Below are 16,511 nucleotides of genomic sequence, written 5' to 3'. Positions count from 1 at the left end.
TACCTACGAATAACAGCTTTTATCTAGTTACACTGTGGATGAGTTAAATATTTGTAAAGGGATCATACTCAAATTACTTCATACACAACTAAAATAATCTAATTTAAATAATGAACAGAAGCTAATTCTTTAGAATAAATATTAGTAATCTGTTGATAAAATTGTTTTCTTCTGGTAGTAAAAGATTTAAAACCAGGTACCTCCTCATAAAACACATTTCCTTTTGGTTACATTTTATGGACATGAAACTATTTTTCCTTCATAATTCAAATAGAGCATGCAATTTTAAACTGTCCAATTTATTTCTATCAAATGTGGTTCATTTTCTCAGTATATTTTGTTGAAGAAAGAGCAGTGCACTACTGGGAACTAGCTAAAGATGTTGGGTGAGCCAGTGATCAGAGGCATATATGTGCAGCCAATCAGCAGCTTTCTACCATTAGTGCAGTGCTTTTGAGCCTACCTAGGTAAATTAGATAAATAGTAATTTGGAAAGTTGCATGCTCTATTTGAATCATAAAAGTTTAATTTTGATTCTATTAACCTTTTAAATAAATTTAAAAAATAAGCTCACGTCTATGGTAGCCTGACAGTATGCAATACATCCAAGTAGCTGTGTTTATCTGAGGAGGAGGATGGCAGAAAAAAAAAAAAAAAAATTAATGGCTCTCTTCCCTTATATATTAACAGGGCAACCAGGATCCCTTGTTCTTGAATTTAGAATATGAAAAATACTCAGCCTCGGCTTTACGAAGCCCCTTAATATACTTAAAAGCTGCTTTCATATCACCTGGTCTTTTCTCCTTAAAAAAAAGGGACAGTTTACCCAAAATGAAAATAATTTTTAAACAAAATAACTGACATAGTTAAATACATTACTGCTGGTCAATAATTACAGATCATTTTCTTTGTTTGTAAATTTTTTATAGTCTGCCTCTTTCACTGTGTTGGGGTTCCGCAAGGCTCTGTCCTTGCTTTCTCTTCTCAATCTACACATCTTTAGGTTCCTTAAGTCCCATGGGTTTCAATACCATTTGTATGCCAATGACACCCAAATCTACCTCTCTGCACCAGACCTATCTTCTTCCTTGCAAACCTGTGTCACTAACTGTCTCATCTTGGATGTCCTCTCATTACCTTAAGCTAAATCTCTCCAAAACTGAGCTCCTTATTTTCCCCCTTCTTCAAAAATCTCCACCCCCAACTTCTCTATAACTGTCGATAACTCCATCATTACCCCTACCCCACATACTCTATGTCTTGGAGTCACACTTGACTCAGATCTCTCTTTCACTCCTCACATTCAGTCCTTGGTTAAAGCCTGCCGCTTCCACCTTAAAAACCTATCTCTAAAAATTAGAAATTTCCTTTCACAAAACACAACTAAGATTCTAATCTACTCATACTTTCCCGCCTCAATTACTGTAACTCCATCCGCTCTGGTCTCCCTAGCTGCCACCTAGCTCCTTTACAATCCATAATGAATGCCTCTGCCAGGCTCATCTTCCTTACATGTCGCTCTTCATCTGCTGCACCTCTCTGCCAATCCCTTCACTGGCTTCCTCTTGCCTCCAGGCTTAAACACAAAATTCTCACTCTGACATACAAAGCCCTTAACTGCAATGTTCCACCCTACATCTCAGACCTTGTCTCCAGATACTCTTCCTCCCGACCGCTTTTCTCTGCCCACGATCTCCTCCTCTCTTGTTGCCTCTTAACATTCCCGTTTATATGACTTCTTCAGAATAGCTCCCATCTTGTGAAACTCTCTGCCTCACTCCACAAGACTCTCCCCTAGTTTTGAAAGCTTCAAGTGCTCCCTAAAGACAATACTATTCAGGGATGCATACAACCAACACTAAACTTTTCCCAACTCCACTGCTATCCCCTTGAACCCCTTACCATGTAAGCCTATCAGCCCAGCTGTTTGTAGATCACCCGCATAAGAGCCAATTACAACAGTGCAACTCTCGGCAGGGAACTCTACCCATTTGACCCCCCTATAAATGTTACCTTGTATACCACCTATGTTTATAGTGCTGCAGAATCTGTTGGCGCTCTACCAATACCTGATAAAAGTCTGTTTGCGTCATGCTCCAGCCCCCACGACGATGGTCACATCACACAGAGCTCTCGTCCTGTGAGCACTAAAGGCTGTTGTGTTTATGCACTCTGACCAGAATGTTCTGTAAGGCGGCCGTATCCAGTTTGTTATTTATACATATACACACACCTTTATAATGTTATTCAAAGCAACCACAAATATTGTGCTTTGAATAATATTTACAGATGTGATAGTGAGAATATATATTCTCACTATCACATCTGTAAATATTATTCAAAGCACAATATTTGTGGTTGCTTTGAACAACATTTTAAAGGTGTGTGTATATGTATAACTAACAAACTGGATACGGCCGCCTTACAGAACAATCTGGTCAGAGCGCATAAACACAGCTCTGTGCAATGTGACTGTTTAGCAACAAGACCGGACCACAGTCAGGGCAGCTGTTAGTTGAGAGCAGGGGTTGAGACCTGTATAGCTAAGTGTAGCGAGTGCACCGTTGAAAGAGTCCCTTGTACTCTGGCCTTGGAACCTATCACTGCATGCTGGAGAGTGTTATAGAGTACCCGCCTTATTGTATCTTGTCTAAATGCTGCAGTTTGCTGGCTGTTATTTGCAGAGAGAAAATCTTGCGTATGACACAAATGAGACGGACATATACTGATATATATATATATATATATATATATATATATAATCTCTCTCCAAATTACAATATTTAATTTGTAGATTCTACTTCGCTTGTTAGAGAGATTGCTTCTAAATGATTACATCTCCTTAGTGAACCGGTCCATTAAGGCTATACACATTTAGGCAATTGAGCCATTCCGGTTAACTTATTTTATATATTATGTACCATTTTAGTAGCTCTTTGCACAGATTTTAGATGGTTTATAGCCTTCTGGAAAGTCTCAGGAACTGCAAAAAATACTAAAGGGACACTGAACCCAATTTTTTTCTATCATGATGCATATAGAGCATGCAATTTTAAGCAACTTTCTAATTTACTTCTATTATCAATTTCTTTGTTCTTTTGCCATCGTTATTTGAAAAAGGCTTCTAAGCCAAGGAGCCAGCCAATATTTGGTTTAGACCATGGACAGCAATTTTGTATTGGTGCTGTCCAATCAGCAAGGACAACCCAGGTTGTTGACCAAAAATGGGCCATTATCTAAACTCTTGCTTTTCAAATAAACATACCAAGAGAATAAAGAAAATTTAATAGGAGTAAGTTAGAAAATTGCTTAAAATTACATGATCTATCTGAATCACAAAAGAAAAAAAAAATTGGGTTCAGTGTCCCTTTAAGGCACATTCCAGTCAATTTAAATGCACTTAGATCTTAAGAAAAACATATTTGCAATATACATTTATTGGCAAAAATGCGTTTAGTAAAAAAGTCACCATTTTTCTCAGCACATGCATGTGAAGCATAGCTAGATCATAGCAGTGTAACAGCATTTTAAATAATGTAGCTGCTCAGAGCACAAGTGGGGCTTGTTCTGCGTCAACAATTCAATTTAGTTAATATCAGATGATACAAGCACATTAGGCTCTTAACAAGTGCCGTTTAAAATGCTGGCACACAGTGCATACTTGAAACAGCTATTTTTGCTGATACATGCATATTACAAAAATGCTTAAAACTGAAATGCATCCATGTGGATTCCAATTTTTGGCTGGAATGTCCCTTAAGTTGAGGCATAACTAGTTATCTGTAAACTGGCATAAGAACCTTATTGCTACTTCAAAAACCTCGACCAGTACAACATTATTAAATTCTGAAGTAATTTCCAAGTCCTTTCTAACAAAAAGTCATTAAGTCTGTAAAAATGCATACCGTTGCACTTTAGATTCTAGTCATTTGTCAAATTTTCTTATCACCTCTCAATTGGTAATCCCCCTTGAACATATAATCTATTACACATTTTTGAATCTACACACACTTTACCTTGTAACTATTTGCTAATATCACTGAAAAATTAAACTAAATGGGTCCCATAACGACCACCACTAGTAACTGCCCCTCTTTGGAACGAAAGACACACTGTTTCCTATCTTTTCGCAAGCATTCTACACAATTTGAGTCTAAACCAAGGAGAACATCATGAATTTGTTGTGGGGGACAGAGTCACATGCTTTGTTGAAATCTAGGTATGCTACATCAACTGCTCCACTCTGGTTTGACTATATAACAAAAGTATTATATTAGCCGATCATTTTAGAGGATTGTGACTGGCCCTTTAAACTTGCTGATTTTTGCAACCTACCATGGACACCCTGACTGGTGTAAGAAAAGGGTCAGAGCCAAATCACAAAGTGAACGAAACTGGCTGTATTTCGCCTAGGCTTCCACCTCCCTATGATTATGGCTGGATTGGAAGTGTGACTAAATTATTTTCCTGCGCTTTTTGACTTTAAAAAAAAAAAAAAAAAAAAAAAAAGTTATGAAATCAATTTGGTCAAACAAAATTGCATTAAAAGTATGCTAAACATTCTAGGTTTTTAGTTTGTGATCAGATATTCTGCCCCCCAGTAAGTTGTACCAAAAAAAAAAAAAAAAAAAAAAAAAAAAATTACTACCGGAACAAAAATACACAAAAGACTTTGAAATTGTTTTTTATTTGAAGATTTTCATATTTTGTTTTAAATAGAGCTCAATGTGCAGACTGATTTTCACACTACAGAATTCACTGAAAAACTCTTGCCCCTTATGTCTAAATATAAATACTTCATAAAATATATTTTATCAACAGTATACAAAATATACTTTGTAAACAGGAAAGATTTGTGCACATTTTATCCTATGGTTAGAGATAAGCCCCATACTACAAAAGCAACTAGACATTAAGGACACATTTCAACTAATCATTTGGCATTTATTTATACTGTTACTATTCTATAGTGTATTTTACATAACATACTAGTAATGTCTTTATTGAACAGAGAAGCCTCATAGAATTTCTAAATATATAAAAAAAAAAAGTGATGTTTCATGGGGTAGTTTTAAAAATACAATTGCATTAAAGTTGGACTCTAACCAAGTTAGACAGATTGAGAATTCTCCTTTTCATCAGCATATCGAGGATGTTGTTCACCAAGTAGAGGCTGATGTACCTCATTCTTCTTTTTTCTGCGATGGATCAAACAAGAAGTGCCCGCAAACAGGATTGCAACAAATACTAAAGCGGATACAACTGCAACTGTTATGATCTCAGTTATGGTGAATGCACGTCCTGAGAAGACAATATACCAATTAGAGACACCAAAGATTACAGAACTTAACGCACATACCAAAAAGGATTTTCCAAATGTACAGAAACCCTCACACACAAAATTCAGGTTAAAAAGGGAGATTCTATCTTTTTTATATAACTCAAAACCTTGTTTGCTGCAATTGTTTTTTTAGTATTGAAACAACCCACCACTCTACTTATTTGGAGGAGACAATTTGAGCTTGAGTCTGCAGACAAGGCTAGCCAGTGTCATTAAAGGACCAGTCAACAGTAGTTTTGCATAATCAACAATTCTGTTATGTCTTTTTCCACTCCCCTGTACCATGTGAATCAGCCATTCACAAATGCACACACGCTTATTCTTGCACATACTCAGGAGCTGGTGACTCAGTTTAAATATAAAAAGCCTGTGCACATTTTGTTAATGGAAGTAAATTGGAAATTTGTTTAAAATGGCATGCTCTGAATAATGAAAGTTTAATTTTGATCGAGTGTCCCTTTAAGTACAAAGTACGTTCTTGTGGAATCACAAAGATTTGTGAAATCATGCACAGATGCAAAAATTACATACAAAGAAAAAACTCCATGGCCAAATTACGGTAATGTGTTGACAGATTTAACCATGTACATGCTCTCTAGTAGCAGATCACCATTCTTGAATCCTCCCATCCCACTCAGAAATATATGCTTATCCTATAGTAGAATAGCATATCATTTAAGTGATATCTTAGTTGTACATGCTCTCATTATGCCAGTGATACACATACCACGTGTATTAAAGGGACACTGAACCCAATTTTTTTTCTTTCGCGATTCAGATAGAGCATGACATTTTAAGCAACTTTCTAATTTACTCCTATTATCAAATGTTCTTCATTCTCTTGGTATCTTTAATTTGAAATGCAAGAATTTAAGTTTAGATACTGGCCCATTTTTGGTGAACAACCTGGGTTGTCTTTGCTGATTGGTAGATACATTCATCCACCAATAAAAAAGTGCTGTCCAGAGTACTGAACCAAAAAAAGCTTAGATGCCTTATTTTTCAAATAAAGATAGCAAAAGAATAAAAAAAATAGGAGTAAATGAGAAAGTTGCTTAAAATTGCATGCTCTGAATCACAAAAGAAAGAAAAAAAAAAATTTAGGTTCAGTGTCCACACATACTAATCCATATAGACAGCCATCTCATTGGCTAAATGCTAGAACTAGAGAGAGTGAATGAGTGTATTCTGTCATGCTAACAGTTGTGAATCTAAATTAGCTTTAATGTTACAGAATTGCCTAACAGGTAATGTATATAGCCATAGTAAGTTTTTTGCAAAGTGATCTAAAAAGCATTTTGTTTTTAAACTTCAATGTTTATTTAAATTTTAGCAGAGGGGGTTTGTAGGACCATAGTTAGAAGGGGCAAAGTGCAGCAACACAGGATGTTACAAAGCCACTGCTGTAGGCAGTATACTCACTACAGTTACCCAACAGTAAGTGGGGAAAGTGATCATTGTAGCATGCAGGAGCGTCAATGAAAACCTCTGTAAAAGGTGATCCATAAACAAGGTTGTGTAGAATTTTAGGTAAGAGGGTAGAGACAGTGGAATTATAGTGCTGAAAATGTGAGACAGCCAGGCAAACTGCATCTCAACATTCACTTCATGCTTTCCAGAACAGGGAAGTAAGGGGATATGTAGGCAGAGCAGTGACAGGAAGGGGTGGGAATGTTGTGAACTGAAACAGGGCCTACACTGTGGCATTTGCTCTGACAGTGAAAGCTAAGGGAGTGACAGCAAACTGACCCACCCAACCCATAATAAAAAAAAATTAAACTTAATTTCAATTTCTTTCCAAAACCACAAATGTAGAGACTAATATATGGCAGTAAACTTACCTGGGAAGTTAACAGCATAAGAATAGCCAAGATTTTCGGGTGCAGTTACAAACATCTCAATATTTGTTACTGGAGGCCAAAAAGGAACCATGTTGTATTGCCTGTTGTGGCCGATGGGGGCATTTTCCAGTGGATATTGGGAAGAATCTGAAAAATATAGCAACTCTTTGTTAAAAATGGAAACTTATATACACACTTTTATTAAAAAAAAACAAAAAAAAAAAAAAACCCACACAACTTAATGAAAGCATTTAGTCTACCGCGGATTCACACAAAGTCAGGAGTTTGTGCCCATTCAATAAATTTAGAATTATCCACCCTTTTTGATTCAGTTGAGAGAGTTTGCCGACTACATGACATTGCAACTTAAAAAAAAAAAAAAAAACCCACAAAAACCAAACACATCTTTCACTAATATGCATAATTAGTGTTCCTGGTTGATTAATTTAGTTAAAGTATTTAATATAAAGACGGCTGATGCAATTTTTTGCATGTTTGATATAAATCAAATCAGCTATATCCTCTATGCAATGGATGAGGTATATTTTGTTACAGGTAACTGTAAGGCAAAATGTATAACATGTCAACCAATTTTTTTTTATTTTTTGTAGGTTTAGATGTTAAAGGCTACAAGTTCTTTAATCTTTTGCAGTGACATTTGTCACTAATTTGTGAGTCAGGCTACAAGTTAAGCACTTACCGGCATTGTGTCTCCTTAGCCACTCATCAAATATAGCATCAGTAAATGTGTGCAGAAGTACAAATATTGGGTCATTTGGAGACAAATGGGTCTGTCCTCCTGTTCCATTTAGGAATAAATGAGCCAGATTATGAAGTGTTCTCACTGAGGGGTCATACCTTCCAGATGCCTCACTGTAGCCTACACAGGGGAAAAAAAATAAAATAAAAATTGTGGTTATTAGAGTGGCTATATGGATTAGTAGCAGAGCGCAACTTAGAGAATCTAATACTTATTCCTTTAAAATGAATACTTTGGACTTTGATTTTTTCACAACTATCCTACAAATCCAAGGTCTGAATTATCATGGCCAATTATAAATCTGAAATCAGCCAGAGACCATTTTTAAAATGGTTTTTGTTGCTTTAAATCTAACCACATGTTTAGGCTTCATGAATGGAACCGCTGCATTATATTTTTCAAGACTAAAATTTTGAACCCATAGTTAGACCAGTGTTTCCCAAACTCAGTTCTCCGGACCCTTAACAGGCCATATTCTTTATATCTTAAGGAGAGCACAGGTGAATTAATCGGTTCACCCATCAGTTCATCTGTGATCTAGTTAAGACATACATATGTGGCTGTTAAGGGTCCTGAGCACTGGAGTTGGGAAACACTGCCATAGACCCTAGAGAATGAAATATATTTGAGGGGTTAAACACACAGAAGTAATTCTGTGTGTTTAACACCTTTGTAGGCTGGCCTAACTATATCTATATATCCTTGAAGGCCGCCTCTAATCTGAATGCATTTTGACAGTTTTCTTTCACCACTAGAGGGCATTAGGTCATGTGCGTTATAGATAACATTGAGCTCACACATGTTAAGTTACCTAGGAGTCAGCACTGATTGGCTAAAATGCATGTCTGTCAAAAGAACTGAAATAAGGCTCAGTCTGCAGAGGCTTAGATACAAGGTAATCAGAGGCAAAAAGTGTATTTTAATTTTTATGCAAAACTGGGAAATAGGTAATAAAGGGATTATCAATATTTTTAAAACAAAAATTCTTGTGTTGACTGTCCCTTTAAGCAACCTGATTTGCATGTCAGTCTAGAGAACATAAATTACTTGAGATTTTAAATGACATCCCCTGTAAATCGTTCCCCAGTTTATTTTACCTTCAGGAGTTCATTAAATAGTTTACAAATAGCTAAATTTACCATTATTTTGGCATTTGAAATGGTTACTTTTGCCTGTGGTCCCTACTTAGACAGGTTTCTCAACTGTATTGGCAAAAAAAAAAAAAAAAAAAAAAAACTACATAAAGTTTGAAGTTACACACCCAGTGGAAGTTAGGAAAGAGGTAATAAAATGTTAATTTTCACTTGTTCTCTCTACTAGGCTTTGGAATACAGACATAATATAAAGAAGCATGTGTGTACAGAAAGTGGTAAAATTGGAAAGTTGATTTCTCTGCACGCTCAAGCCATTTTAATGGGCTGTGGTTGCAAAGAATATAAAACTGATATTTCATATACAAAAATAGACCTAAAGAATCAATGTCTCAGACATTTTATACACTGCAACTGGCATAACAAGTCATTGGAAACATTAAGTTTTAAAAGAATTAATGAAAAATATAACAGTGTGCTGTAAGATAAAATACAGCTTTTATAGAGACAGTGTCCCAGTTAATATTTTGTACAATGACGTTGCCAGTGACAAGGCTGCATTTGAGGTTACAGTTGTTGGAAGAGCAAGTCTCTATTAGACTAATAATGACAGGTGAACATTAGGGTAAAATCATTGGCTGTCAGTGGGTTATAATGTATCAAGAATACAAGATACATGTATTATATATAGGCTGACCATATTGCCGCTTTAAGAAGGAACACATATGAAAAATACATATGTGAGGGTTCTTATACAAAACCATTTCTTTAAACAGCCCTGAAAACAGCCCTGACATATGTATTTTTCATATGTGTCCCTTTTTAAAGCGGCAATATGGTCAGCCTAATTATATAATATGCTGCAGACTTGTTTAGTGCACACAAAAAACACCAAGCATACACCAAATTGTAGTGTATACCCATTGCTAATAGAAGCATATTGCAAAAGTACTTCTAAAATTAACCACTCTATTTTACAACTTTTATATATTAGTTATGTTACCTTCAATAGAATTTCGAAAGCTTTCGGAGGAGTTGGAAAAGAAGGGTGGTGTATCAAACATATTCACTTCTAAGCATAAGGCAACATCTTCTGGCTCAGGAAGCCTTTGCACCATTGGTCTTGCAGTGTTCCCTGCAGGATTTCTTCTAATAGGACCACCAGCTGTAGCTATAAAAGTGCAACATAACAAAAATTAGAACAAAGTGATTTTTACAGTAAAAACAAAAAAGTAGAAACGCAAATGGCAGCACTGAGCTATCAGGAAGGACAATGAATGCTCACATCAAGCTCAATCAGCTGTGTTAAAGGACATTAAAACTCAAATACATTTCATGCACCTTCCTTTAACCATGGATGCTGCCACTTTGGAACTTAGATTACGCTGCAAGTATCTGAAGGAGAGCTGCTGCACATATGCTAACAAAATTTCAACATGGCAGCACCCATGAGTGGAGGAAGGCCTGGAATATCCTCAATACGTTTTCATATTTAAACATTCACCATTGTTATTTTTTTCATCCTGAGGCACAGTTAACTCTACTGAAAGCCACCATTACATTTCAGATTTTCTAATACAATCTAAGGAGCGATTGGGGAGGACAGCAGCATCTCTACAGGAAATATTCTTCATTTGTTTTTTCCTCCCCACTAATAAGTATTCAGAGGCTCTAAATCTAAAAGACAGACTACGTATGTTAAATGACACACAAAAGATCTTTAGCTCAGAGGTCTTATGCACAACTTGCACCACTCATAGAACACTTAACTATACATTTTGCATTGCTGGTCACATTGAAGAGTGAGAAAGAGGCAAATCCTTAAAAACCCTTTTTTACAGGCACGTCTAGTTTTACATGCTTGAAAAATATGATTTTGTTTAGTTCTTTCTGGCTAAACATTACCACATACTATTAAGTCACTCCATAAAAATGAGTGATATAACTATGACGTGCAATTTCATTAAAATGTTTAGTTTGCAAGTTTAACACAATTGGATCTGTAAGACATTATGCTCACATAAGGATATCTGATTCATGGTCTGTTAGGATTTACTGCTGTGCACAATATGTTCTTAAAACATACAACTTACTATTGCAGATGGTTCCTAGCGATTCATAATCTTCTACAAATTGACACACAACTTGCCACCGAGAGAAGACTGAGTTAGGACTAAGCAGATTGATGTCAAAATTGCTTCTTGCACCAACAAGATCATCAGTGCAAATGTCACACTGATTCCCACCAATAGCAAAATTCCAGTAGGGAAGGGCAAAAGAGGGGTCATTAAGCAGGTCCTAAAGAAAGAAAACCCATACAACATTAAAGGATAATTTAGATAAACTGTAAAAAGTCCATGCTTTTTAATTTGATTGGAAACTTGCATTTACATAATTCTTCAGTTCAATTAAGTCATTTATTGTATAAAATATGTAAATGAAAATTTAGAAAACAATCCCATAGTCATTTCATAGGCACTCACTTTGTATCCATACTCTACATCCATTTTTTGTTCCAGTCATCTGCAATTCACTAATTCTCTATCCCCATTTACTATTGCCCCTTCTCTGCAATTTCTGTTCTGCCTCTTGACATTTATACAGTTTGTGTCCTCATTTTGCAGGTTTTATAGGAGGAAATTTCATAAGGGACATCATTTTCCATACATACTAAAGCAGCATGTATGTCCTATTTAGCACCTTGCCATATTCTCCCCACAAATAAATGGACTTCTGATATCCAACAATCAACATTTCAGTGTGCAACAATTAGTTTCAATTTAACTTTATTTTTACTCAACATTTTATACCAACAACAACTGCGGTTTTCATGTGCATGAACAATTGCCTGAAATTAAAATTTCCCCACCACACAGAATTCTGAAACTTAGATATCACTTTATAAAGGAGCCAATTGGTGCCGACTAACTCCATGGGAGAGAGAGCACATGGTTATCTATATGTCACACATGAACTAGTGCTGTCTAGTTGAGAAAAACTTAAATGCACTGAGATAAGAGTCAGGCTTTAGACTTAGAAATTAGCATATAAACCTACTTCGGTTTGGCTTTCGACAAAATATCAAGAGAACAAAGCAAATTAAATAAAAATAAAATTGGAAACTTGCATACCCTATCTGAATCAGTTTAAATTTAACTAGACTGTCTCATTAAGTAGAGACATTTTAGCAAGGTGACGACTCATTACTACAAGGATGACTTCATACCTGGATATCACGCTCTAGTTGGAATAAGTGGTATCTGTGCCATGTGAGGAAAGCTGGACCTTCATGAGAGAAGTCAATTCCTCCAGCACTCCCTTGCTCTGGATTAATAAATGTTTTGCTAACAGAATAGTAGTGAGTCCACACAAAAAAGTCATAGATGGAGATGTTTTCAAAGTTTGTTGTGTTTGACTCAGGATTTATGATCTCTGAATATCGCCTCGTAGCTATGACATACACAGGATGAATAGTGTTCTTTGCCAGGTTTAAAGTATTAATAAAACTTCGTCTTTCTTCTGGAGACAAATCCAATACATTTCTCCTGACTGGAATGAAAGGAATTAAGGTTAGGTAGTGGAAGTTTTACACGTGTTGCATAAAAGCCTTATAGATTTTGATAATGCCCTAAACATTTAGGCCAAATATTTACGCTAGGGTTGTCAAAACTATTGTTTGCCCGCTACAGTAATCCCTTCAAGGAGTTTGTGAGTCCCTCATTGCCACTTTTCATTAGGTAATTAAAGTTTCATTGTTGTGATGGACAAAAAAAAAAAAAATCTTTGAGAGTTAAAAAGATCAAAGTGCTAATCCACCTCAAAGTGCTATTCCCTCTCCCCCTTATAAGAGACTTTTAGGTTTTTTGATTTAATGTTTGTTTTTACTATAGGAGCACCGTTTATTATCCCTTTAAACATGTGTATGTAGTCTAAAATTTGAGAAGGATTTAGAGTTCAACATTACATAACTCTTAAAGAATTAAAAATGGTTTAAACATAAATTTTATATTTAAGTTTAGTTTGTGTAATCCTATAGTGCAGATTCACAAATTGAGAAAAACTTACGTCACATGCTCTAGTGATAAACATTAAATCCTAAATGTGCAGGCTTAATGAGGCTACAACAGTTTATATAATCAGCTAAGTAGTAAGAACTCTTGAAGGAAAATCCATAGTACCGTGTTAACCAAAATGCTGACTCCGTTAAAATTTTTAGACACCTCTTCATTTAGCAATTTAGTGTCACAGCACAATTTTCCAAACTCAGTCAATCTATATCACTGGTTTTTAAACCTGTCTTCAGGCCCCTAACAGGCCAAATTTTCATGGTTATATGTGGTGAAAGTAGGTAAAATAACCATGTTTACTAGTAAGCAGATTTCACCTGTGCTCTAGTTCAGATATCCTTAAAATCTGGCCTGTTAGGGAGGCCCAAGGACAGGTTTTAAAATCATTGATCTATACCAATCAGTATAAGTCTATCTGGCCTGGCATTAATAGCATTCTGTTACAGTCCTGGCTATTGCCTGACTTTTTTGCATAACCATCACTTATATTAATATAGTTTTTGCCTAATGATTACCTGTATTTAAGCTACTGCAGACTGACACTCATCTCAGGGCTTTTTACAATCTTGCATCTATATTGCACACATGAACTAGCACTGGCTAGCTGTTGTGCAACATTTAAAAAGCCCTGAAATAAGGGGCTTAGAAACAGGCAAAATTAGGTTATAAAGTATATTAATATAATATTTATAATTATGCAAAGCTGAAGAATGAGTAGTAAAGACTTTTTTTTAAAATATAAAAAAGTAATAATTCAATTGGACTGCTTTTAAATCAACCCCCCCCCCCTTTTTTTTTTTACTCAGTCAAAAAGCTCATTTGATGGATAAAATGTCTTTACCACATTTGATAGATATATAAGTGGTTAGCTTTAGATAATGAATACTGTAGTATGTAGTTATCTGCCAGTTTAAAATGCACTTGAACTTATTTTCCCAAGCTAAAATATAGGTTATATGCTGGCAACAACACAAAATCAATGCTGTTTTATAGTCTAGTTTAACATACAAGCAGCTCATCTTGTAAAGATTATACATGAATACATTTAACAGTATTGAGAGATTTGGTTAATGAGCGATTAACATTTGACCAAACCAGTTATAAAACTTGTGTCATTTGTGTTCATTTTAAGCATTTAAATCATAGATGTTGTGTAGAAGCTATTTCCTTTGGGTTGCTTATTACTTACCTACTTCTACTTTCTGATCACAATTGTCCCCCATCCATCCAGGCTTACAGCTACCACAATTGTAGCCATAGAAGTTACCATTGCACCTGCAACTCCTATTAAAGAAGCGTATAGGCCAGCGCTCCCGGTCATCAAGTCCATCAAGTTGATACTGGGGTCCATGAGGCCTGGAGTCCACAGTAATAGGCACACATTGTCCTCTGCCTAATGTAGAGCCACATTGATCGTTAGGGTCAGGGGACTGTCTAGGAAAGAGTCCTGGGCAACACTCTCCATTAAGTAGCGCCTGAGGAGTTACACATTGACGAGGAAATTGCGCAGAAACCAGTTTGTTAGCAGGTATCACCAGTACCAACATACAAAGCCACCAAATGCTGTGGTAAGACATAATGCGCTAGATAAAAGCAGAGGAAAAAAAAAAAAAAAAAAAAAAAAATTAACGAAATCTTAATATGCTACACTTAATTATAAAAGTCACAATATCAGAGGATTGTTTAAAACAATGGTGTTGCTTCTATAGATTGAAAGAAAACTAGCAGACAGAGCCTGTCAGACAAAAAAAAAATCCTAGCATTGTAGTGTGAACAAACAGGCTTTTATGGAGACTCGCAAACAACTTAGCTTGCTCACAGGGTTGCAATTATCTTTTAATTACTCCAACATTAATAACCTTTTCATGTAAAGTAGAAAAAACCCACACAAAATTAAATGTAGGCTCTATATTTAAGAATCTCTTGTAATAAACATAAAAGCACACATTAAGATTCTTGATAGTACTGGTGGGGTCCAGCAACATTGCAGAAGTTAATGCATAAACAAAACAAAAAAGTGCTCTTTTAAAATATATGTTACAGGCTTTATTGTCTACATTTCCATGATTATTAACAAATATCAGAGCAGTACATAAGATAGATATAACCCAGTAGGCTTATAAGTTAATATTATTCATTACCTTGCTTGACTAAAGCAAAACTCAGTTAAGAAGAAAAAAAAAGAAAAAACTGGAACCCCCCAAAAAAATAATGCAGCAATTTAGAGAATAAAAAAAACCCAACACAAATTGTATGTTAAGCAAACCTACAGCAGAGACTTACCTGCTCCTAGGTTGTAGAAATTACGTAGCGTCTGCCTTGAAGTGTAATGTGTTTTACAAGTTGCTAGATTTAAATGAGGCAAGCTCTAGTTTGTTTTATGGTTCATGTTTTGTTAATCCCATAAACACACTGGAAGGAGTTGTTTTCTGCCTCCTTTAATCCTTTTATATTAGAGTATACCTAGCACATGACCACTTTCATGCTGATTTCCTTGTGACCACAGGTCAAAGAGAAGCAAGCTAGAGTGCAACCAGTTATAAAATGCTTGAAATAAAGAGGATGTTTTAAAACATGTACTGGCATATCAAGGAGCGGACTAACTTCTTTCCAGCCCTTTTCACGTATTTGAAGAAAAGAATTATTGTCTAAGTCAGCTCTGCATCATACGCTCATTATAAGGATCAGATGGTTATGAAACAACTAATAAAATGGGTGATTAAAACACACTCAAAAAAATCATACTATATAGGCTGCAAAACAAGCATTAGATTATACCATTATTTCCAATATCCCTGACAAATCCTTAATTAAAATGCGGTATAAGAATTCCTTCATTGTGTTATTTAAGCATTTGACAGATCTACATTTGCATCAATAATTAAGCTTTTTATTTGTCTGTTAAACAGTAATCCCAATGTTAATAGAATTTATCCAACTATGTTTTCTAGAATTTTTTAATTTTTTTTTAATGTAATCTCTCCTGTCCAGTTGTGTATCAAGTGTATTATTCAACAGCTCCAGTGTTTAAAGTCACATTGTTAAAAAAATATATTTTTTAGAACATACAGTACTTCTTTTAGTAGTAGGTTTTGTGTAAAGAGAGTTAGAATTCCAGTCTTTAGGGACCCCCAACAGGCCTGATTTTAAGGATTACCTTGGGTGTGAGCAAGGCAATAATTATGGTCAATGACTAGTTAGTTATTTCACCTGTGATGGGCTGTAGTGCAGATAGCATGAACATCTGACATACTTGAAATACTCTGCTCTAACCTAAAGTTGTGAGGCCACAGTACAACCCAATCCAACTATTCCACAAATCCACAGTACTCTTCTAGCCACCCTTTTGCATCAAAAGGTGCTTTTATTTAAAGAGACACTGTACCCAATTTTTTTCTTTGGTGATTCAGA

The 16,511-nt window shown here is 35.5% G+C and overlaps 1 protein-coding gene across 1 annotated transcript; it reads right to left on the bottom strand.

Moving 5' to 3' along the window:
- Window positions 1–4,668: 4,668 nt before the first annotated feature.
- Window positions 4,669–15,601, bottom strand: TYRP1 (tyrosinase related protein 1). Its single transcript, XM_053700614.1, has 8 exons — window positions 15,384–15,601; window positions 14,290–14,683; window positions 12,260–12,582; window positions 11,127–11,331; window positions 10,037–10,204; window positions 7,883–8,062; window positions 7,183–7,329; window positions 4,669–5,301 (listed from the first exon to the last, which is right to left on the bottom strand). Exons 2-8 carry the CDS (start codon window positions 14,675–14,677, stop codon window positions 5,111–5,113), a joined length of 1,602 nt encoding a protein of 533 aa, XP_053556589.1. The 5' UTR covers window positions 14,678–14,683; window positions 15,384–15,601; the 3' UTR covers window positions 4,669–5,110.
- Between the last annotated feature and the right edge of the window lie 910 nt (window positions 15,602–16,511).

The sequence above is a fragment of the Bombina bombina genome, chromosome 2 (assembly GCF_027579735.1).
Source record: "Bombina bombina isolate aBomBom1 chromosome 2, aBomBom1.pri, whole genome shotgun sequence".
NCBI classification, from domain to species: Eukaryota; Metazoa; Chordata; class Amphibia; order Anura; family Bombinatoridae; genus Bombina; species Bombina bombina.
This window is presented reverse-complemented; position numbering and strand designations above follow the sequence as displayed.

What these genes read in the sequence shown, in the direction of transcription:
- TYRP1 (XM_053700614.1), bottom strand. Translation starts at nt 14,677, where the DNA reads ATGTCTTACCACAGCATTTGGTGGCTTTGTATGTTGGTACTGGTGATA. An exon ending in AACTAGAGCGTGATATCCAG is followed by an intron (nt 11,332 to 12,259) that starts GTATGAAGTCAT and finishes TTCTTTCTTTAG; the next exon opens with GACCTGCTTAATGACCCCTC. An exon ending in GCTAAGGAGACACAATGCCG is followed by an intron (nt 7,330 to 7,882) that starts GTAAGTGCTTAA and finishes TATATTTTTCAG; the next exon opens with ATTCTTCCCAATATCCACTG.